Genomic DNA, 23,086 nt, shown 5'->3' with positions numbered 1-23,086 from the left:
TAGAAATTAAGTAAAATCGGTGAACATGAATTTGACAGCTAGTGCCCCTTTAACATTTAACATTTTTTTTTACAAGTTCTTTACACATATCTTCCTTCTTTTTCTTTTTTTCTCTGTCTTGTTTACATATGTTTTCAAGTTTTTAATAGTACCAATATCAGTCAGTCTTACTGTACACTTCTTGGATTCTGCTGTATATATTTTCTTATTTCCTGATCTTTTCTGCCTACAAAACATCAACTTATTTTACTAACTAAAAAGACTATTATTATGCAAATACATTGCTTTTAAAACTTGAGGCTCTAAAGAGCCTGTGTCGCTCACCTTGGTCTGTGTGAATATTAAACAAAGGACGCAGATGGATTCATGACAAAATTGTGTTTTGGTGATGGTGATGTGTTTGTACATCTTAATTTACTGAACATTCTAGCTGCTTACAATTATCTCTATCTATAATTAACTTGGCCCAGTAGTTTCAGAGGAGAAGATTTTTGTAAAAGATTACTAAGATTTACAAAAAAATGGTTAAAACTTGACTATAAAGGGCAATAACTCCTAAAGAGGTCAACTGACAATTTCAGTCATATTGACTTATTCATAGACCTTACTTTGACAGCATTTATTGTATTTTAAAGTTTATCTCTATCTATAATAATATTCAAGATAATAACCAATAACAGCAAAATTTCCTTAAAATTACCAGTTCAGGGGCAGCAACCCAACAACAGGTTGTCCAATTCATCTGAAAATTGCCGGGAAGATAGATTTTGACCCGATAAACAATTCTACTTCTGTCAGATTTGCTTTAAATGCTTTGGTTTTTGAGTTATGAGCCAAAAACTGAATTTTACCCCTATGTTCTATTTTTAGCTGTGGAGGCCATCTTAATTGTTTGACTGGGTCACGCCACACATTTTTACAACTCAATACCCAAATGATGATTGTGGCCAAGTTTGGTTTAATTTGGCTAGGTAGTATCAGAGGAGAAGATTTTTGTAAAAGATTAAGATTAAGATTTACGAAAAATTGTTAAAAATTTACTATAAAGGACAATACCTCCTATTGCTGTTTACAGTCCCTATCTATAATAATATTCAAGATAATAACTAAGAACAGTTGTAATAAATATCAAGTTAACTGTCATATTCCTTAAACAGTAAAATTTCCTTAAAATTAATAATTTAGGGGCAGCAACCCAACAATGGGTTGTCTGATTCATCTCAAAATTTCAGGGCAGATAGATCTTGACCAGATAAACAATTTTACCCATTGTCAGATTTGCTCTAAATGTTTAGTTTTTGAGTAATAACCAAAAACTGCATTTAACCTCCATATTCTATTTTTAGCCGTGGCAGCCATCTTGGTTGGTTGGCCGGGTCAAAAAACACAATTTTCAAACTAGATACATCAATGATGATTGTGGCTAAGTATGGATTAATTTGGACCGGTAGTTTCAGGGAAGAAGATTTTTGTAAAAGATCATGGAGATTTACAAAAAATGGTTTAAAATTGACTATAAAGGGCAATAACTCCTAAAGGGTTCAACTGACCTTTTTGATCATGTTGACTTATTTGTAAATCTTACTTTGATGAACATTATTGCTGTTTTCAGTTTATCTATAATAATTTTCAAGATAATAACCAAAAACAGTAAAATTTCCTTAAAATGACCAATTCAGGGGCAGCAACCCAACAACAGGTTGTCCCATTCATCTGAAAATTTCAGGGCAGATAGATTTTGACCTGATAAACAATTTTATTTCATGTCAAATGGCTCTTAATGCTTTGGTTTTTGAGTTATAAGCCAAAAACTGCATTTTACCCCTATGTTCTATTTTTAGCTGTGGTGGCCATCTTGGTTTGTTGGCCAGGTCACGCCACTCAATTTTTAAACTAAATACCCCAATGATAGTTGTAGCCAAGTTCGGTTTAGTTTGGCCCAGTTGTTTCAGAGGAGAAGATTTTTGTAAAAGATTACTAAGATTTACGAAAAATGGTAAAAAATTGTCTATAAAGGGCAATCACTCCTTAAGGGGTCAACTGACAATTTCGGTCATGTTGACTTATTTGTAAATCTTACTTTGCTGAACATTGTTGCTGTTTACCGTTTATCTCTGAATTTACCCCTATGTTCTTTTTTTAGCCATGGCGGCCATCTTGGTTGGTTGACTGGGTCACTGGACACAATTTTTAAACTAGAAACTAGATACCCTAATAATGAATTTGGCAATGTTTGTTTAAATTTGGCCAAGCAGTTTCAGAGGAGAAGATTTTTGTAAAAGTTAATGACGACGGACACCAAGTGATGAGAAAAGCTCACTTGGCCCTTCGGGCCAGGTGAGCTAAAAATAACACTTTCTTAATAACTCACATGAAAAGAAAATACTTCTGACTTTGATTTATATTCAATATAGGGTAAAATAACAATAAGTTTGTAATAAAATATATTATTTTTTTCAAATGAGGATTTGCATATCTTTTTGTTTCTTTTACTCCTATCTTTCGATCTATTGTGCATAATTTTAATAAATGTCAAAATGCCTCTTATTATATTTCATTCATTTGGTAAGTTCAAAATGTATATGTTTCAATAATAATAATATTGCAAGTACATTTAACAATAATAAATTTCCAAAAAAGCTCAGAAGTAAAAGTAACATCTCAAATATAAAGAGAAATGTGTTGGTTTTTTTTTTTATTTTAAAAGCATCTAGGGCTATATCATAACCATCTTTGCTTTCAAGAGGTTAAATATCAGCATGAATCAACAATATATCAATAGCTAGTAGTGAATGTATATATATAATAATGACAGAAAAATAAAAAAATAAATATATGAGGCTGAAAAGTTGGGGAAAGGTGGAGTTTTAAAGAACTATTAAATGTATACTAAATTATACGAGGGGAATGTGAGGATTTAACCAACTATTATTTTATACTAAATGATTTCTCACCTATTTCGGATTTTTTATCTTTTGTCGATGAATGATTAATAAGTCCTGTAATTGCATCTGAAATGAAAATAAGGATTTAAAAAAAAAATTAATTCATTCTAACCTTCCCTGAAATATTTGTATGGAATTAATACAATTAAAACTATTTTAAATGTGCATTATAAAGATAAAACTTCTTTTCACAAACTGTTATCATCCTTTTCAAAATCTGAATAAAATTCTTTTATCAGTCAAATCTTCAAAAGTATACAAGTTGCAGTTCAGACTGTAAATAAGATTTAAAAGACAAACTGTGAACAAACAATCTTTGGACTGATATAAAGTTGTAAAAACTTTAGATTATTTACCCTTTTTAGTATTTTTACCAATCCTTTCATATTCTCCAGTAGTTTCACTGGTCCTTTCTAAATTTGGGCAAACATCTATTGGATTATTTAAATCTGGAAAATTAAAAGGTTAAATACAATAACAATGTAAATGAAAAAGGAGAAAACCAAGGTTATTCCACCAGGGATGATTCTAGGTGTTTTCAACTGGGTCCCTTAAACATCAAATTGGGATTTTTTTTTAGAATAAAATCTGAGAGGAAATAACTTTGTTTTCCTGTAAAAACGGAAAATGTATATCATTAAGTTTAACCTTTACACTGATGTTCATGTAAGTTGTAACATTTTGAATAATACTGGATGGGCTACTGTAATTACATGAATATTATTGAACATGAGGCACTAAGTCTATCATCTTAGCTATAGTTACCTAGGCCTATTACAAAAATATTTCAGCTAACATAAATAAACCACTGAACAAAATCATTGATCGGGTCGCAAATCTCTGTTTTACTGTCTACTTTGTAACAATTGACGGTGGCAACTCTTCAACTACAGTACTGTTATTCCTTATGTAACAGAAAGTAAAAAAAAATATTGTTTTCTCTCATAAAAGTTGTACCTTTGTTTCCTGAATGATGTTTATGAATGATATAGTGTTGTGCATCATAGATGGAATGTCAGAACTGACAGATAGATTGAAAATGTCTTTATATGTCAAGCTAAGATATGAAGTTAATTCATCTCTCACTTCCTCAGATATGCCTCTAGTGTTGTCAACATAATGGTTAAACAGGCTATCTCCAACTTTTGGCAATGATTTAAATGGCTTATAATTCTGCAGATACTCTATAATTTCAGCTTTCATTTCTTTTGCCTTTATAACTAAGGAGATGGGCATACCTGAGGAAATATTTTTCATTTACTTCAATTAAAATAAATAAAAAAAGGATATAGGAACATGTAAGCTGTCTTACTGTGAATTCATTTATTTTCGTGGATACCAGTTTTCTTGGATTGTGGAAAAATTGTGCTTTCTAGTATATTTGATTTCATGGTTTTTATTATGTGTTGAAACAAACCTATATAAAATTCCTACTTCGTTGAGTATTCAAATTTGTGGTTCACCTACACCCACGTAATCAACAAAAATTGGTATCCCACGAAAATCAATAAATCCACAGAATCTTAAAATATAAGCAAATAAATTGTTCCTCCTATTTTAATTGCATACAGTTTAATATCTCATTTCAAATTCACTCATTTGACTCATGTGTAGATCTTACTTTGCTGAACATTTTTTGCTGTAACATTTTATCTCTATATATCTCAAAAAAAAATTGAAGATAATAACCAAAAACAATGAAATTCCCTAAAAAAAATAACTATTTCGGAACAGTAACCTGTCAATGGGTTGTTGGATATGTCTGAAAATTACAAGGCCTATAGATCTTAACCTGATAATTACTTTAACAACAGCAACTTGAGTTTTACTCTAACAGCTTTTGTCTTTGAGATATTAGTCAAAAACTGCAATTAACCCCTATGTTCTACTTTTACAACATCAGACTTCATTGATGAAGGATCAAATCCCTGGATAATATTTATACAAACAAGATACCCTAAGGAAAATTCAAGTACAGTTCAGTTCATATTGGTCTAGTAGCTTCAGAGAAGATGATTTTTGAAAAAAATACTTCCTACAAAAAAATTGTCTTTCCAGGTGAATAACTCCTGAAGAGGTCAATTTACCATTCTAATGCAATTTTTATGTAACATTTATTTTTTCATTGGATAAAAGCCATCGTATTATTTCTTTTTATAATGCATTAGAATCAGAATAACAGTACTGAAGTTGAAGAGTTGCCACCATAAATTTTGATTTGACTGTCTCAAATAACCGTTTTACTGGCTCCCTTACGCGTTGCAGTAAAACTGGATTTGCAACTGTCAAATCGACAATTGACTGTGGCAACTCTTCAACCACAGTACTATTATTCCTTAATTTCACCAACAAACGACAACCACTAAACAACAGCCTCTTGACTAAGGACAGGTGCATATAATAAATGCAACAGGTTTGAATGTTTTAACAGATGCCAACCTTTACCCTAACCTTATTAACAATAGTATAACATTACAACATGAAAAGACGCACTAAAAAATATTAATTGAAAATGGCATAATTCTATTAAAAAGACACCAATTTCACAAAAACCACTAAACTATGTTCTTTTTCTTAGCAACAGCATCAAGATTTGTTGATGAATCAAATCATCAATTAAAATTTATAAACTATATACCCTAAGGAACATTCACTTTAAGTTATTTTGAAGTATTTGATAGTTATCAAAAGTACCAGGATTATAATTTTATACGCCAGACGCGCGTTTCGTCTACATAAGACTCATCAGTGACGCTCAGATCAAAATAGTTAAAAAGCCGAATAAATACAAAGTTGAAGAGCATTTAAGGATCCAAAATTCCAAAATTAATTTCAGAACAGAAGATTCTTGAAATAATTCATGAGGATTATAGCAAGTGATGGCATAAGCTCAAATGACTATCTGGATCAAAAACTAAATTTCAGGATTTTGAATGGTTAAAGTAATGGTATTAACTTTCATTGTCCCCTATGTTAGCTTCCTCTTTTTAATGGTAATAGGTATATAACATATTTATATTATCACTCACCTTTTATTGCTTTTAATGGAGAACTATCTTCACTTGTAAGGGATTTCCTAGCTTTTAATGGAGAACTATCTTCACTTGTAAGGGATTTCCTAGCTTTTAATGGAGAACTATCTTCACTTGTAAGGGATTTCCTAGCTTTTAATGGAAAACTATCTTCATTTGTAAAGGATTTCCTAGCTTTTAATGAAGAATTATCCACACTTCTTTTTCCTATAAAGAAATTAATTTTAAAGTGTTAGAAGTAAGTGTTACGAAGAAACTTGTGTGTTCTTTTTTAAGTCAGCTTACTACACAGTTATGTCTAGAACAGAAAAAATATATCAACATACAAAATATAGAAAATACCTACCATTTCTTGCTTTATATGGAGAACTGTCTTTGCTATTTAAGGATTTCCTAGCTTTTAATGGAGATCTGTCATCACTATCAAAGGATTTCTTATCTCTACTACCTACAATTATGTCATAGTTTATTGTTAAACCTTGATTGTATCAATAAGTGTGTCTGCATAAACTGTTTCTTAAATTACTTAAAATGTTAATATTTATATGTTGTATCCTGTAAGAACAATGAAATTAGGCCTATTGTGTTTTATTTTTGTACTATCAATTCCAAGTTTACTTTCCACAGCAGTCACTAAGACTCAGAGTGAGAGAAAGTATATTCCACTTCGTATCTTATCACCTATTTTCCTACATTAGTTCTAGGAGGAACCCCATTCCTAACTCTTTAAATATTTAATTTTCTGTGAGTCAGTGATCATGACTCCTTTCCGTACACATTTATTGGTTCAAATTGCGATCGTTTTAAATAAAATACAACATTTATTGACAGAACGAGCTAATACTGGACATGTCGTTTGATTCAACATTTATGGAAGTGAGACAACTCGAAACGATAATATGGAAGACTCCATTTTGCCTGATGTTCTATGATGATGACTACATTCATTTTTTTTAAATGATGCATATGATTTAAAGAAATGCAACAACAATAACCCTCAATAGCAAACATTCATAGAAAAGATCCCATGAGTTATAAATTAATTGAGTGGGGAATCCAGAGCTAAAACCCCTTGAAGTCAAGAAATCTATACGCATGCGCATAATTACCAAAACAAACCTTTGAGCAAGGTCGTATATTAAATGTTAACTAAACGACCTAGATGGTTCTCTATTTCTTTATGGAATTACAATGATCTTAAATATCAGTTTCATAACAGTAACATATAAGAAAAACTCCACTTTATTTCTTATATGACAAAAATAGATTTATCGGAATTCAGAGAACTCTCGTATTTTATCAAAACTGGGATTCCCTCTGACGTGTTTCTAAATTTATAAAAACATTCAATATAAATACTGCTTAATTCTGATTTTTCGTGTTGTTAAAAACACACATATAAGTCAATGGAATTATCAAACATGAAGATTATGAAAAGAATATTATAGGAAAGTTGTTTTAGTTCAATCCCTTTGTTTGGTTTTATATAAGTATAAGTCTACAGATTGATTGAAAGCAATTGTACATGTTGTATCCAAAAAAAAAAACCTCACCTTTACAAAGCTCCACATCAAAAATAAAATTATTTCTTTTCATAAAAGCCATGAAAACTTTGACAAAAATTAAACAACAAAGTCTTTTGGACTGACAGACTGACAGTTACCAGTTCAGCAACTATGTCGACAGGTAAACTATAACATATTATCACTCACCTTTTATTGCTTTTAATGGAGAACTGTCCTTGCTTGTAAAGGATGTCCTAGCAATTAATGGAGAACTGTCCTCAGTTGTAAAGGATTTCCTAGCTTTTAATGGAGAACTATCTTCACTTGTAAGGGATTTCCTAGCTTTTAATGGAGAACTATCCTCACTTGTAAAGGATTTCCTAGCTTTTAATGGAGAATTGTCCTCACTTGTAAAGGATTTCCTAGCTTTCCTAGCTTTCAATGGAGAACTGTCCTCACTTGTAAAGGATTTCCTAGCTTTCCTAGCTTTTAATGGAGAAAATTCCTCACTTGTAAAGGAATATACACTTCTTTTTTCTATAAAGTAATTAATTATAAGATGTTAGAAGTGACTTGTTAAGATGAAATGCTTCTGGCATGCAACATAATAAGCCTGATACATGCATAATTGAGTAGGAAATTTGTAGATGTGTAGAACAACAGCAATAAGTATTTTTAAATACAAAAATTATCAAAATACCTACCTTTTCTTGCTTTAAATGGAGATCTGTCATCACTATCAAAGGATTTCTTATCTTTTTTACCTAGAATTATGTCATAGAACTTTTTTTTATACCTTGGTTATCTATAAAAGAACTTAAGTTAAGTGAGCAGGATCACATACTCCACATCCCTATATTGTCACTAGGCAAACAAAATATAAATCTATGATTTTCATCCAAGTCCCCCCCCCCCTGACAAAGTGGTCCACCTTAACCGATATCCAGCACTTCATTGAAATTTATAAGAAATCCAACCAACAAAAAATAAATGTGCTTTCTACATGTTCTAGGCATAAAGCAGAAAGTCCCCCTCCTGAACAAAAAATACCCCTCTACAGATTTATCTAAAAATCAATCCTATCGAAGCTTTTATGGTAACCAACACTTTATTTATGTAAAGAAGAAAATCACACCAGAAATGAAGGCAGCATCCAGACGATGATTTTTATCCAGTCCCCTCGTGACAAAAGCTTCCTTCCTCTTATTTCTGTCAATAACAATCCCATCCAAGCTTTTTTGTTTACAGATGGCGACAGACAAAAAGAGAGATGGACCAGTCAAAAACATTTTACCTTTCGTAACTTAAGTTGCATAGGGTATAAAAATGTGTATAAATAAACTGCTTAAATTGTTAGTATTCTTTGTTATATCATATCTCCCCAGGTTGGCATAAACATTTTTCACAAATATTGAAACAAGATATCTACAGAAACAAGAGGATCATGAAAGCCTGAAATCACTCACCTCTAATTTTTTTGGTGCAGATTTTTTTATCAATGATTATATATAATTCATGATGCCTTAAGTACAATTAAATACATTTTCAAAAATGCTATTTCATTTTTCTGCCAAAAAGCTAAAAAAATATATTAAAATCATCTTTTAAGAGAAAAAAATGGAATAAGAGGTGAATTTTCAAATTTCAACTTACACAAATGAACAACCTATCTGGTTTTATACTAAATCGATACAAATATAAAAAGTAAATAATATACTATGCAGAGTTAACATCTTGCACTATCAATGTTACTGGAGCATATTGATAAATATTTAAGATGGTTCAGACTTATCTGTAGAACCCAAACTGTATTATGTCCAAAGAAATACTTGTGCAGTAGAAAACAGCACTAATCAGACCATTATAAATTAAAATACAACACAAGTCAAGAATTACTTACTTGATTTAATCTGGTCTGATGTCCTTTTTGAAAACTTTTTAAATATTCTTCCTACAAAAATTTTTTAAAAGTGCTTGAATAAGCTTTATCCTTAAAACAATGGTGAAGTTATTACAAAGTCTTAACATAATGTCACAAAGTCTTCATAACTTCCTACATTTTAAAGATTTTGCTTATTGTTGAAGGCCAAACAGTAACCAATAGTAGTTTACATCTATGCAAATTGGTCTCTAGCTCATTGTTGTCTCCTTGAAAATCTTTTACACATTTTATATTTTCATTAATTAACTTATTGGAAATAAAATCAATTTGCTCTTAGGTCCATGGCCAGTTAAACACGTTTCTACTATAAACCAGCAGAAACCAGTCAAAAGTCAACTTTATAATGATGTCAAACTTGAACTCGTAGAGAGCTTATTTAATACTTGTTCAATGTCGTAACTGGGTTTGGTACCAATGACAATTATTCCACATATACGTACTTACGTTCAGATGTTTTTTTCAATATTCATTAATATGAAACTCACCTTCAACTGGACCTATTAAAGCTTTGCCTTTTCTTGTCTGGCATGGAGAAATCTTATCATAATACTTCTGAGTGTTACTAATATACATATCTAAAACATAAATTAGAGGCTCTTAAGACCCTGTGTCGCTCACCTTAGTCTATGAAGGACACAGATGGATTCATGACAAAATTGTGTTTGAAGATCTTACTTGACTGAACATTCTTGTTACTTACAATTTTTCTATCTATAATAAACTTGGCCCTTTAGATAGAAAGGAAAGTATTTTGTAAACCAATTTACCAAATTAATGAAAATTGTTAAAAATTTACTATAAAGGGCAATAACTCTTTCAGAGGTCAACTGACCATTTTGGTCATGTTGACTTATTTGTAGATCTTACTTTGCTGAACATTTATGCTGTTTACAATTTATCTCTATTTATAACAATATTCAAGATAATAACCAAAAAAGGCATTTTTTTTCAAATTACCAATTGAGGGGGAGGCAACCCAACAATCATTTTTCCAAATCATCTGAAAATTTCAGGGAAAATAGATATTGACTAGATACCAATTCAATCCTTTGTCAGATTTGTTCTAAATGCTTTATTTTCAGAGTTATAATCTTCATTTTACCCCATGTGTTCTATTTTTAGCCATGGCGGCCATCTTGATTGGTTGGCTGGGTCACTGCACATATTTTTTTTTCAAAAAGATACCCCAATAATGATTGTGGCTAAGTTTGGTTAAATTTGACTCAGTAGTTTCAGATGAGAAGATTTTTGTAAAAGTTAACAACGATGTCGACGGAGACGAACAAAGGACGAGGAACGCCAAGTGATGAGAAAAGCTCACTTGGCCTTGTGGGCCAGGTGAGCTAAAAAAGCAATGAAAATTCTTTGATTGCAGCAGTTAAGTTAAAATTTAACCTTAAATAGTGACAAACGGTAATGACTGATGAATAAAACTGAAAGTGCAATGCAATATGATATATGTGGAAATGCCAATGTAAAAAAAAACCTGCATGTTTAACCCAGCCACATTATCTATGCATGTGCCTATCCCAAGTCAGGAGCCTGTAATCAGTGGTTTGTTTATGTGTTACATATTTGTTTTTTGTTCATTTTTATATTTAAATAAGGTCGTTAGTTTTCTATTTTTAATATTCAGACTTGTTACATTTGTGTACCTTCTAATACTTTGAGAGTATTTAAAACAAGCTGCCATGCATCTTTACTAAAGTAGGTCTTCGCTGAAGTTTGTGTTTCAGGACATATTAAACAGAATATCTGTATGACTCAACAGATTTTCTGGCTTTGTTTCCACTTCTTCTTCAATCACAAACAGTACAGACTGTGCTCTTAAAACAGCATCTAGATCAGCCATATGATGTAAAAAGCCTGAAAAATTAAGATCTAACTATGTAGTTGAAACTTTTAATAAAATTTAGAAAAAGAGGCCATCAATAGGATGTGCTATTTCAAACCAACACTGAATTCAAAAGTCCTCCAGGGGCAGGTAGGAAAAAGTGGATATGACATTTGAAATCATGCAAATGGTTTAATCATTCAAAACAAATAAAACTTAACCTTAAATTGTGAAAAAACGTTAATGACTGATGAATGAAACTGAAAGTGCAATGCAATGTGATGTATGTGGAAATGCCAATGCAAAAAAAACTTTGCATGTTTAACCCAGCCACATTATCTATGCATGTGCCTATCCCAAGTCAGGAGCCTGTAATCAGTGGTTGTCGTTTCGTTTGTTTATGTGTTACATATTTGTTTTTTGTTCATTATTATATTTAAATAAGGTCATTAGTTTTCTTGTTTGAATTGTTTTACATTAATATTGTCATATCAGGGCCTTTTATAGCTGACTATGCAGTATTGGCTTTGCTCATTGTTGAAGCCCATATTTTTGTCTCTTGTGGACAGTTGTCTGATTGGCAATCATACCACATCTTCTTTTTTTTTATATATATATAACAATATCATTAGTGGTTCCCCTTTAGCAGCTTATATCTACAGTTTTCACATTTGAAATAAGTTTTTTTGAAGAATATTATACTTTTTCACATAAAAATAGACTGTCCATTTCAAACATACTTTTTAAGACAACTAATTTCTTTCAATGGCCACTTTTGTCCTAGCTTACAAAATTGGAATCAACCATATTTCCTATTTTCAATCATTTGGTTTGACCTTATGGTTGTACAGTCACAAACAAACTAAAATTGGAAGAACAAGGATGTGTCCAAAGTACACGGATGCCCCACTCGCACTATAATTTTCCATGTTCAATGGACCATGAAATTGGGTAAAAAATCTAATGTGGCATAAAAATTAGGAATATCATACCATAGGAAACATGTGTACTAAGTTTCAAGTTGATTGGACTTCAACATCATCAAAAACTACCTTGACCGAAAAATTTAACCTGAAACTCACACTTTCATTTTCAATATCTCAACACCATAACTCCTGAACTGTTAAGGTAAAATTGCCTCTATTGAACTAGACATCCATTTTGTCATCAGTAGCAACATTTTTGAAAAAAACTTTTTCTTTGGTCAAATGTATTACATTTAAGAGACATTTATAAACTTAAACAATCTATTCTTTTTAAACTAACAAAAGTAATGGGAATTGTATCATATAAAATCTGCTTCAATGGTTTCAAGTTCAATGTTCAGTTGAATAACATTACCTTTGTCTATCAAGGTGATCTTTCTACTTTTTGTTCAGCAGATCTTTTTAACAGCATCTTTTATTTTATACATTTCTATTTTAACTTTCATGCATATGTTACAAGGATTTATATTCTTTGTCTAAAAGATCAAAAGTATTATAAGGTAAATGAGATTTTTCAATCAGATATGACAAGGTTTTGGATTTGAATAGCCTGCATCACTCATCTGTAATATTTTGAGTATCAATGATAATATTTTTGCTATTTAATGATTACAAATATGCACACGCTGTTTTCATTTTCTTGAAATTATAGTTTTAACAAATGAATAGGAACATTTGTCGAACGGCAAATCATTAGAATTGTTTTTGACAAATGTTGGAATTAAAATAGCTACACTTTAACATGTCAGTGTTGCAAATATTGAAAGACAATTATCCACGCATGACTGAAGGAACATGGGCTAAATAATCTCTATAGAAAAGAGATGTGCCAATGCTAATACAACTACTGGTCTGAGAACACAATTAATTCGTAGTGCATTTCTTTTAGAACATAGATGAAAATTGAAAAAATCCCACCTGCGCTTTCTCAATGAAATTTTTACAGTGTGTTGTACTACTTTTGGGACAAATTATATCAAAATTATAGAAAACTTCATCGCCTCTAACTCAAAATATGGACAATTTTGTGTTTAGGGTGTCTTAAAATCTTTTAACAGCTTCCAAATTGCTAATTTTTAACCTTTTTTCAGCTGGACCAAATCACTACTTTCTTGTAAAATTCTGGACCCAAATTTTTTACAGTGTAATTTCACCCCCTACTTACAATTTGAGGCATTAAACATGGAGAAATAAACTTGGAAGGGGTATAAAAATTATTGGCAAGTAACCCACTGTTAACACTAGGGACTATATTAATCAAGGGACGACAATTGTGGTCTCGGACCTACTTACCAAATCTCATTGACTTATCACAAGTAGTTGCCTTTAAACAAATCTAAACACAAACTAATACATGTAAACTAAGCAAAATTTCAAAGTCAATATTCTTCTGACAGAAATAAAAGAGAAGCAAAAACAGACAAACCGGAATCAAAGTTGGATGGTCTGTGTATCAAAGTGCATGTAATAGTGACATGAATTAGACTTGGTACATGTACATCAAGGTGTTGCAAGGTGATTGGATGAACATTGTCACATAAATATTTTAGGATTGATGATCTTTGCTCCTAAGTAAAATTCCTAGTTTTATCAGCATAGTCTTCACAACTATTCGCGGGGTCTCCTACTTTTGGCATTAATTTAATGTAGTTGAACAATTTTGAATATATTTCAAAATATCGAGATGCATATTGCTTCTATCCAGCATTAATTTTGAAAATTCGCCTTTAGTAAATTTCTGTGCTTGATCTGACGTTTTTTCGGGACAACATAAAAGGTTTTTGTGTTGTTTGTCCTTTGTTGATGAGTTTCATCAATCTTTTGTACATTAGTTGATTTTGTTTCAGAATTGTCTTTTCTTTTAGGAGGTTCCTCTTTACATAAATTTCTGATGATTTCCCCCTACAAATAAATTTAGATCTTTAGATACATTAAAATTGTAGAAAAAAATTTAGAAACGTTAAATGGAACAAACATTATAATGATAGTTTATGACTGAATATAGATCTTTACAAATCTTTAGGTTGTAATAGTGATGTTGGGTTTCCTCTCTTCTTCATTCAAACCCACATACAAGTTTATAGATAACACTTACAGGTTACATCTTCATACTCTGAACATAATGCAAATCATCTGAGAAATAAATATTGTTGAAGCGCAGCAAAATGTGAAGTATACATTGTATCAACAGAATTTATGAGAAAGTTTTAAGTTTTAAGAATTTTCAATTATGAAAATAATGCAAAGTTTATTTCTGTAATCTGAATGTTATTCTTCTCTTGTGTGATTTTTTCATAATGTTGAGCTTCAATATACATAATATATAGATTTGAAAACAATATCTACATTTATTTCAGTGTTTTTGTTTTTTACTCTGTAAATGTTATATAATAACAATTTCTTACATATTTAAAGAGGTTAACATCGTAAGCTGTAGGACTGTTTTTTCCTGAGGCCCATAAGAATATACATGTATTACTTAGGTGTACACACATTTTTATATCAATTTGTAGTCCTTATTCAGCTCTTTCATTTCAAAGATTAGTGCAAGAAAACTTTAAAGTTCATACCAAACTACATGTACATTATCATATCATGCACACTACCTTGGCAGCTATTTTAATTACTTTATTCTGCCATTAGCACGAAAATTGCTTGAGGTAGATGTGCAGAGCTCACAATTTTTCACATTCACACTGTTATCATTTGTCACTGTACATGTACAATTTATAGCCTCTGAAAAAAAATCTATAGTATTATCATTTACATCTACTTTACATACCTAGTACGCACATACAAATATTTTGAACATAGGCTAGCTGAATATATAAAATATACACATAACCGTCACACTATAAAAGATATACATGATAAAGACATTGATGGACATCCATCTCTTAGTTAGGGTTTATTTTATCGGCTTCGGTAAAAAAGCGATTTGTATAGAGTTTTGCTATTTTGCCGGTCTTATTAAGACAAACAATTTTACGAACAAGTAAGAACATCCTGACCTCAAATGTTGATGTGCTTGAAGAAAACCTCACATATAAAATGACAATACAAGTATTAATGGACAAAACAAGCATATAAACTGTTTACTGAGTCACATCTGACCTGATATCTCAAAATAAAATTCCAATCAAGAAGGTCAGTGTTCCTTATACATAATGCACGATATCAACTGGTGATGAAAGACCAAGCAAACAAAAAAGATGCACGAAGAGTGGGTCCAAGGATGGGTGTTGCAGCAATGAATAATTAAACAAACATATGAAAATCTAGTCTACTTAATACAAATTTCAAAAGTATAATCCTTTTTATTAAATCTTAAAGTCTCAGTTAATGAATATGTGAATTAACATTAAATAAGTCGTTTTTTTTCTATTTACCCTCATAATACACAGTAAATAAATTAGTGCCATATTACTTTAAAGATATAAAGGTCAATTCTTAAAGGTCAAAGACTATGAATTTAGTTTTTTTCTGAATTACGAATTATCTAAAAAGAATTTATGTAATTTATTCTGTAAGTGTTATTACATTAAATAGTACTATACCAAAATAAAACAAACTGCTTAAAGTAAAAAATCAGAAATATTCTTAACTTTGTATGTAAAAAGTCTTAAAAATCTGTAAACCTCCCATGTCAAAGTAAAAAAACTGTAAACTTCCCATGTATAAAGTCATTAAAACTTAAAGATCCTAATGTAAATAGTGAACATAAAGTTGTTGTGTTAGGATTGTTAATTAAGTTTTCCGTTTATTATTTGGTGGTGGAACTGTTTGACATACGAAAGTATGGTTATCCTTTATCTAGTCGAAGACTAAAAGATTATAGAAATCTCACCTAGTAGCCACATATAACATGTGTGTTCATGATAATTTTTTTCAATAAAATGTATTTCATATAGTCCGGAGCCGGCAACATAGCCACTGCCTTTTACCTACCTTGCTTTCGATCGGTAGTTATATCCTGCATTCCTTGTTTACCTTTATATGTATTAGTCCATATGGACTGGTGTGAAGCCTCATATAAAATCAAACTAGTTGTTATATTGTATAAAACAGAATCCCGGTCCATTAGCCCTTATTCATGTTCTATCTAGTACATGTTTGCCCTGATTATTATGTTTTGTTGTTGTCTAGTTGCATAATGTTTATTATTAGAACAAAGTATATTAAAGTTTGTTGACAAACAATCGGTGAATATTTGTATTGACGCAACCAATTAATTATTTTCCTGTGATTTGCATAGACGAATTCTGGAATACAATGTATATCTTTATTGATATTTATTACCAATTTGATCTATTCAATCAATTTATGCATGCAGTAAAATAATAAATGACCTTTCGATAAAATATCCAAATTTCCTGATCTTTTGTAAACATATATGAAATTGTTTCACATTCAATCCAGTCACTCACTAATCCCCACTGTTACGTATATTTTAGACACGAAAAAATTTAATGAAATTAAAAATGTTTTTTCTTTCTTAATAAGTTAAGGTAGGCTGTAGTATCTATTCGAAATAACATCAAACATGTGATCCAAACTTTAATTAGAAAGAAACAGATATTACAGTCATTCTTTAAACATTGTTCAAGTATAGATTTCAATTCTTGAAACGTGTACGCACAACTTACAAATTGTGCCCGAAGCGCTAGCCTGACCACTACTACCTAGTCTCTAGACAAATTTTACCAAATATTGAATTTGAATATATAAATATAAATCGATGAATTATTGTCTTCCTACTTACCAATTGATAATTGACATTTTACATTTAATTTAGAAGCGACAGAGTTATCCGGTCATTCAAGGGTTTCCTAGAATCCTATCTCTCTTGGTCTATCCATAGTCCAAAACCAATTCTATATCTTTCGGTATATTAACTTTAGACACCAAGAAAAGTTTATCACAACTTTTTCCTTTTAAATTATCATGCACCACAGAAATAAGTTTAAAACTCGGAAACTGTTACGAATGATTGAAATATCGTGCTTAATTTTCCTCTTAATTAAACAAAACTCCACGCTTATCCTTTTAGAATCTAACACTAAATTCGTTACAGGATCAAATACTGCTACTGGGGGCAAATTTTTCTCTGTATATTCCTTCTCGCGATCTTCATTTTCGGAACTTGTTCGGCGATGAAGGTCAACCGCCTCAGTTCAAACATTTACGTATCCAAGGTATATATCTTCAAATCAGTTCTTTTAACTGCAATGACAGACGACTTCAATGATTTGACAAAATCCTCAATATATAGAATAACTACCAACACGTCCCTTTGATGGCGATTTATTACTTTTTATTCGGGATTCTTAGGCATTTAGCGTGACGGTTTTCAACACTTATGTACTTGATTAACTCGACGTTCATAGTAAACTAATACACAGTTTAATTGAAATGTCAAATTTAATTTAGTCATTGTATGTCGAAAAGTTTATACAGTGCTGGTATCGATTGTTAAGTCGACGCAAATATATATGAACCATTATGAATAACAAACAGAGGATGGGTTTATGAAGTCATCCCGTTAGTTTTGCCGTAATACAATTTGTGACCACAAAAGATCTATACAGCTCCATTAAAATCTTTCAGACATTAATGAAACTCTTAACTTGAGGCACGAACACATACATTTTGTATAAAAGGTGACATTGTGACAATTGCCAAACCTTTTAGAATACGTATTAACATTTGTACCTCCCTTTTAACGCTTTGTCAACACTTTGAGTCCGTTCATTTGTCGATCCGTCTGTCGTCCATAGATCTCTCAACTTTAAACATTTTGTCTTCTCCACTAAAACAACTACATGTAGAGAAAAATGGAAATAAACTAAGCAGTAAGTCTTTCATATAATTTGCCAATTCTGACCAGATGGCCAATCTTTGTTACTAATTAACTGACCAAATTGCAATGGCTTCCGTTAAATTTACGAAGGGATGATTTCAACTTCACCATTTGGAACTCTTGTTTTAATAGCTTCCTTTATTAACAATTGGTTGAGGCAAACTCAATGTTGACAAGGGAAACGACAGAATTATCACTTTTCCATTAATAAAGGACTTAACCTATGAACTTATGAACTGTAAAAGTGACGATCTTCAATTACAAGTTTGATTGTGTTTTGTGGTAAAAAGTATAACGTATAAATATTGTAACATTTGGTCAAATTGTTTCAGCGAATAAGACTTTTTATTTAAAACAGCAACAGGTGCAACCTAAGGGGAAAATCTCACATTCTAGTGTGGGTCAGGTGTGCTAAACATATGTGAAAATGATTTTTAATCAGAAATCATAAATTACTAAAAAATGATAATTACTAATTCAACGAATTTAAACCGTTCTAACCAATTAAATAATTCGTTATCACAAATTACAAAAAATGTTTTGCACTTTTTTTACACAAAAAAAAACCCTATATTTCCGGACAGACGCGCGTTTCGTCTACATAAGACTCATCAGTGACGTTCGTATCAAAATATTTATCAATCCAAACAAGTATCGGACACGTAACTAGATACCCCAATTATGATTGTGGCCAAGATTGGTTAAATTTGGCCCAGTAGTTTCAGAGGAGAAGATTTTTGTAAAAATTGACGGACGACGGACGCAGGACGATTGACGCAGGACGAATGACGCCAAGTGATGAGAAAAGCTCACTTAGCCCTTCGAAGCATGCTATCGCTGTTTTCATTTTGAGCTAAACTGCAAACCCTTTGTTATGTTATAGCAAAATTATTGAAATTAAATCAAACATCACTATAGTGATCGCCCTTATGTCCGCGTCTCACTGTCCTGATTTTTACGCCGATGGCAACTCGATTATGGAAATTTTCTAAATCGGGACTAATAGTTTCCAGATCGGGCTATTCGTGGTGCCATCTTTAACCATCGTAGAACAATTGGTCACTTTTTCAAGCCTCCTGGGACAACTTCGGAAAAGGTTTTTAATTTTTAACATGTTCGTAATCTCGTCGTGTTGCCATCGAATACAAGTAAGAAGGCGAAAAGATGAAACTACGACGGCATTAAATCCAGCAAAATGTAAGCTTAATTTTTGCGCTAAAATACATTTTAAGTGCCATGCGCGATATGTATAGCTGGTCAGTCTAAGACCACAATTAAAAAAGACGTTCACAAAAAATGGAACTCATATCATATGATTCTATGAGATTCTAACAAAAAAGGGAACTGCATTGTTTCTATTATTTCAAATAGAACAAGAAGAGCAGCTATTACAGGCTCAGGATTTACATTTACAAGTATTATAATATTTTTTGTCAATTTTTCATATCAAGTAACATAATGAAAATCATAAATGCGCCTCGTACACCAACACTGCAGGTACATGTATATAGGGAAACCAACTTTTTCTCCGTTATTCTGATTATTTATGTATCGTTTGAGTTGTTGTCACACGAATGTTTACTCCATAACCATTTTGTTTTCTATATGTCATATTTTGTCGCATTTGATGATTTCCCCACATCCTTCCGTGTGTCTATATCATAATGATATTCAACTGGAAAGAGCTCGTTTTGCATTACCTTACCTTTAAGATAGACCAGAAAACATGGGCATAAGTATGGGTGATTATTCAGACTAGTAGACACATTTTACAGTTCAAACAAGGCAATGCCGAGCCTGGCATGTCCTCGTATATCACATATTGGGGACAAATATGGACACTATATGTGTATATGACACATGCAGAAAATTGTAAATTGAACGTAAAAAATATCAGATCATTACAAGGAGGAAGAACATACCAAATGTGTTTTGAAGCATAATGGTTTAGAGTGTCCACAAGGGTGATATTGCCATGTATTACAACTGCCACTGTGACCTTGACCTTTGAACTTTAAAGTCTATAGTGCTTAAAATTTTCTTAACGAGTAACACCATACCAAGTTTTGAGCATTTTTGTTCTAGAGTGTCCATAACAGTTAATCTACACGCAACTTACATGTAGTAGGCGAGGGGACAATAAACTAAGTTTCATAAGAATTAGACAAAAAGATCGATTTCCCCCATGCATGGCAGCCTTGTACAGATACGATATGTTGTCGAAATTATGTTCGTACCATAAAAAAATCAAAACAGGTAGAACGCCGTTTTGATCGTTTTCATACATGTATTATGTACATACATGTATTTTACCTTTATGTATCTTGTTTGTTTTCGCACCATCGTTGTAATCAATCGTGTAGCATTCGTAATCCATCGTGTACATAGCCTTCGTGATCCATCGTGTAGGCTTCGGCTGAGATATGAAGCTTAAATACACGTCGTCGGTAACCTTCAAATGTCCATCTTTTGCTATCATATATAATTTCGGCACCATCGTATAGACTTCGTTATTTATCGTTCTTGCTTCGGTCTCTTTTTGGTATTTTAACGAGATCGGGAACAACTTCGTACGAACTTAAAATTTTCACATTCGGGTGTCCATCGTATATAATAATCGGGATAGTGCGACGCAGGCATTAATAAAAGAGGGAAGAAAGATACCAAAGGAACATTCAAATTCATAAATCGAAAAAAGTGACAACGCCATGGCTAAAAATGAAAAAGACAAACTGACAAAAAAAATACACACGACACAACATATAAAACTGAATAATAAGCAACACGAACCCCACCAAAAACATTAACTTGATGTATTTCAGAGATTGGTTGATTGCTTGGAGGTTAACGCCTTTTTTGGGAAATATTGGACTATTTAGTGGCAAAGGCGGGTCCAAGTAGGACCTTTTGTATGACAATTTGGTTGATTATATAGGGAATGACCGAAACATGATTGCCCCCCCCTTTTTTTTGCTCAGCCAGCGGCCTGTCCCTAATAAAAACTATAAAAAATGAAGATGTGGTATGATTGTCCATGTAACATCTTATATATAACATAAAGACACTAAGTACAGATCTGAGAGTACTTGCAGTTACTGAAAATCATTTCAAAGCCACTGGTATATTTCGGCCCTTTTATTTATGTAATTGTGTCATGAAACCCTTACTGAATAACTTGAAGCTATAGATCGCTCTTTCTTACGTACATGTACAACCGTTTACATCATTTCTTAAATTCCAAACTAAGAAAATATTCAGTTGACGATCGCACTTTCCTACCTTCCGTGCAAGTTTAATATTTCAAAGTCTTTAACTTGCACAATAATGCAGTGATCATGCAATTACTACGCAGAAAGAGTATTCTCAAATAAAGAGCGAACTTAAGCAGAATTTAACAAGAAAGATAATGATGTGTAACTATTGAAGTTGGAAATTGAAAGAGAGTTGGATGAAAAATGCGGAAAGCAAACATTATCTGAATATTTTATTTTGTCAAAATTAATGTCCATTGCTAAAATAAATTTAAGTTGTTAAAATGTAAACGTATTTTTTCTCTTGACGAAAAAAACGTTATTCATAACGAAATGTTCCTTCCGATTAAAACAAAAAAGGAGGTTTTTGTAGAAAAAAACATGCAAACAAACTATCGCTGTTTTCATTCTTAACAGAACTCTAAACCAGAGATTTAAACGGTTAAAACCAAATCAAACATATTTAACCAATGATCGCCCATCACTTTTAAAATGTATAGGATAGTTTTATAGATTTGCTTTAAAGATAACGACTATAAAATTACAGATACGAATACACGATTTATATCTTGTTATTCGATCATAAATTCCCATACGAATGACATTCCTTTTGTCGAACACTACACATTGTGACACAGAGTGAGACAAAGGTTAAAATAATACATAGAAACATGAAAATATATACAACTATCGCTGTCTTCATTTTTATAAGCAGAACGTCACAAGAAAGATAATGATGTGTGTTAAAGTTGGAAAAGGCAGAATACCAAAATATTCATAATGTAATCATCCTGACATAAACTATTCTCTAGGTAAAAATTAAGTTGTTGATTGATCTTTTGTACCTTAAAGTAAATTAATATTCACTTGCAAACAAAAAACCCAATCACACTAAGTTTTTTTTTCAATTATGACATAGAAAAAAGATTATTAGCAAAAACAAGAAAAACATATCGCTGTCTTTGTTATTAGAACAACTCCATATCGAACGTTTAGCCGCAAACATAGATAAAACCCGATCGCCTTTCCTATCATTAAAAATAGGATAGTGATGTGCATCAAAGAAAAAAAGCTGCAAAAATGATCTTTTTTATGTTATTGTGTTATAAACCTTTTACTGACGAAATATAGGCCTTAAATAGCTCTTTCCTACCCACAACCGTTAATTATGTCACAAACTTCATACTTAGAAGAAAATTTAAGTTGACGATCGCTCTTTCCCACCTTCACGCCTTCGATTTAGTGTCATTTTCACTTGAATAAAAAATTAAACTTTCTTTTTACAATTATGAAACAGAAAAATAAAAGTTGACAAAAAAACCAACAAGAAGCTCTCAAGAACTTGAATCTTTCACCTGTAATTCTTTTATCTATGATTTTTGTTTGTTTTTCAATATAGTACATTAATCAATGACTTAAAATTTCCTTTGAAATGATCTTTGTATCTGTCTTATTTTCTTCAAAATCAAAGAAATGCACTTTACCCATATGTTCCATTTTAGTCCTAGTTGCTATGGTTCTTGAAAAAGAAATTAAATATACAATTTATAGTAGATACTTTGAAACGCATTCGGCCCAAGTTTGGCTGAAATTGTTTCAGCAGTTTCAAAGGAGCAGATTCTTTAAAGTAAGCAAATTAAATTAACAAATTGTGATTTTTTTAAAAGGGCAATAACACCTTTAGGGGAAAATTGACAATATTGGTCATTGAACTTATTTGTAGATAGAACT

The 23,086-nt window shown here is 31.5% G+C and overlaps 1 protein-coding gene and 1 long non-coding RNA gene across 2 annotated transcripts in view; both read right to left on the bottom strand.

Moving 5' to 3' along the window:
* The window catches only part of LOC143055522 (uncharacterized), a 66,481-nt gene that overhangs the window by 17,502 nt on the left and 25,893 nt on the right, over nucleotides 1-23,086 (bottom strand). The gene's annotated exons all lie outside the window — the stretch shown is intronic.
* Nucleotides 168-17,890, bottom strand: LOC143055133 (uncharacterized). Its single transcript, XM_076228275.1, has 13 exons — nucleotides 17,007-17,890; nucleotides 14,851-14,980; nucleotides 12,600-14,146; nucleotides 11,080-11,290; nucleotides 9,910-9,999; nucleotides 9,383-9,433; nucleotides 8,187-8,246; nucleotides 7,690-8,019; nucleotides 6,324-6,425; nucleotides 5,975-6,184; nucleotides 3,302-3,394; nucleotides 2,955-3,011; nucleotides 168-226 (listed from the first exon to the last, which is right to left on the bottom strand). The coding sequence occupies exons 5-13, from the start codon at nucleotides 9,995-9,997 to the stop codon at nucleotides 168-170; spliced, it is 1,050 nt and encodes a 349-aa protein (XP_076084390.1). The 5' UTR covers nucleotides 9,998-9,999; nucleotides 11,080-11,290; nucleotides 12,600-14,146; nucleotides 14,851-14,980; nucleotides 17,007-17,890.

This window comes from Mytilus galloprovincialis, chromosome 12 (genome assembly GCF_965363235.1).
Source record: "Mytilus galloprovincialis chromosome 12, xbMytGall1.hap1.1, whole genome shotgun sequence".
Lineage (NCBI taxonomy): Eukaryota > Metazoa > Mollusca > Bivalvia > Mytilida > Mytilidae > Mytilus > Mytilus galloprovincialis.
This window is presented reverse-complemented; position numbering and strand designations above follow the sequence as displayed.

Bases quoted from the DNA above. Each gene is read 5' to 3' on its own strand.
- LOC143055133 (XM_076228275.1), bottom strand. From the start codon at position 9,997: ATGTATATTAGTAACACTCAGAAGTATTATGATAAGATTTCTCCATGC. The intron at 6,426-7,689 runs GTGAGTGATAAT...ACATAATTGTAG, and splicing joins TCCATTAAAAGCAATAAAAG to GTAGTAGAGATAAGAAATCC. The intron at 3,395-5,974 runs GTGAGTGATAAT...TTAATTTTCCAG, and splicing joins TCCATTAAAAGCAATAAAAG to ATTTAAATAATCCAATAGAT.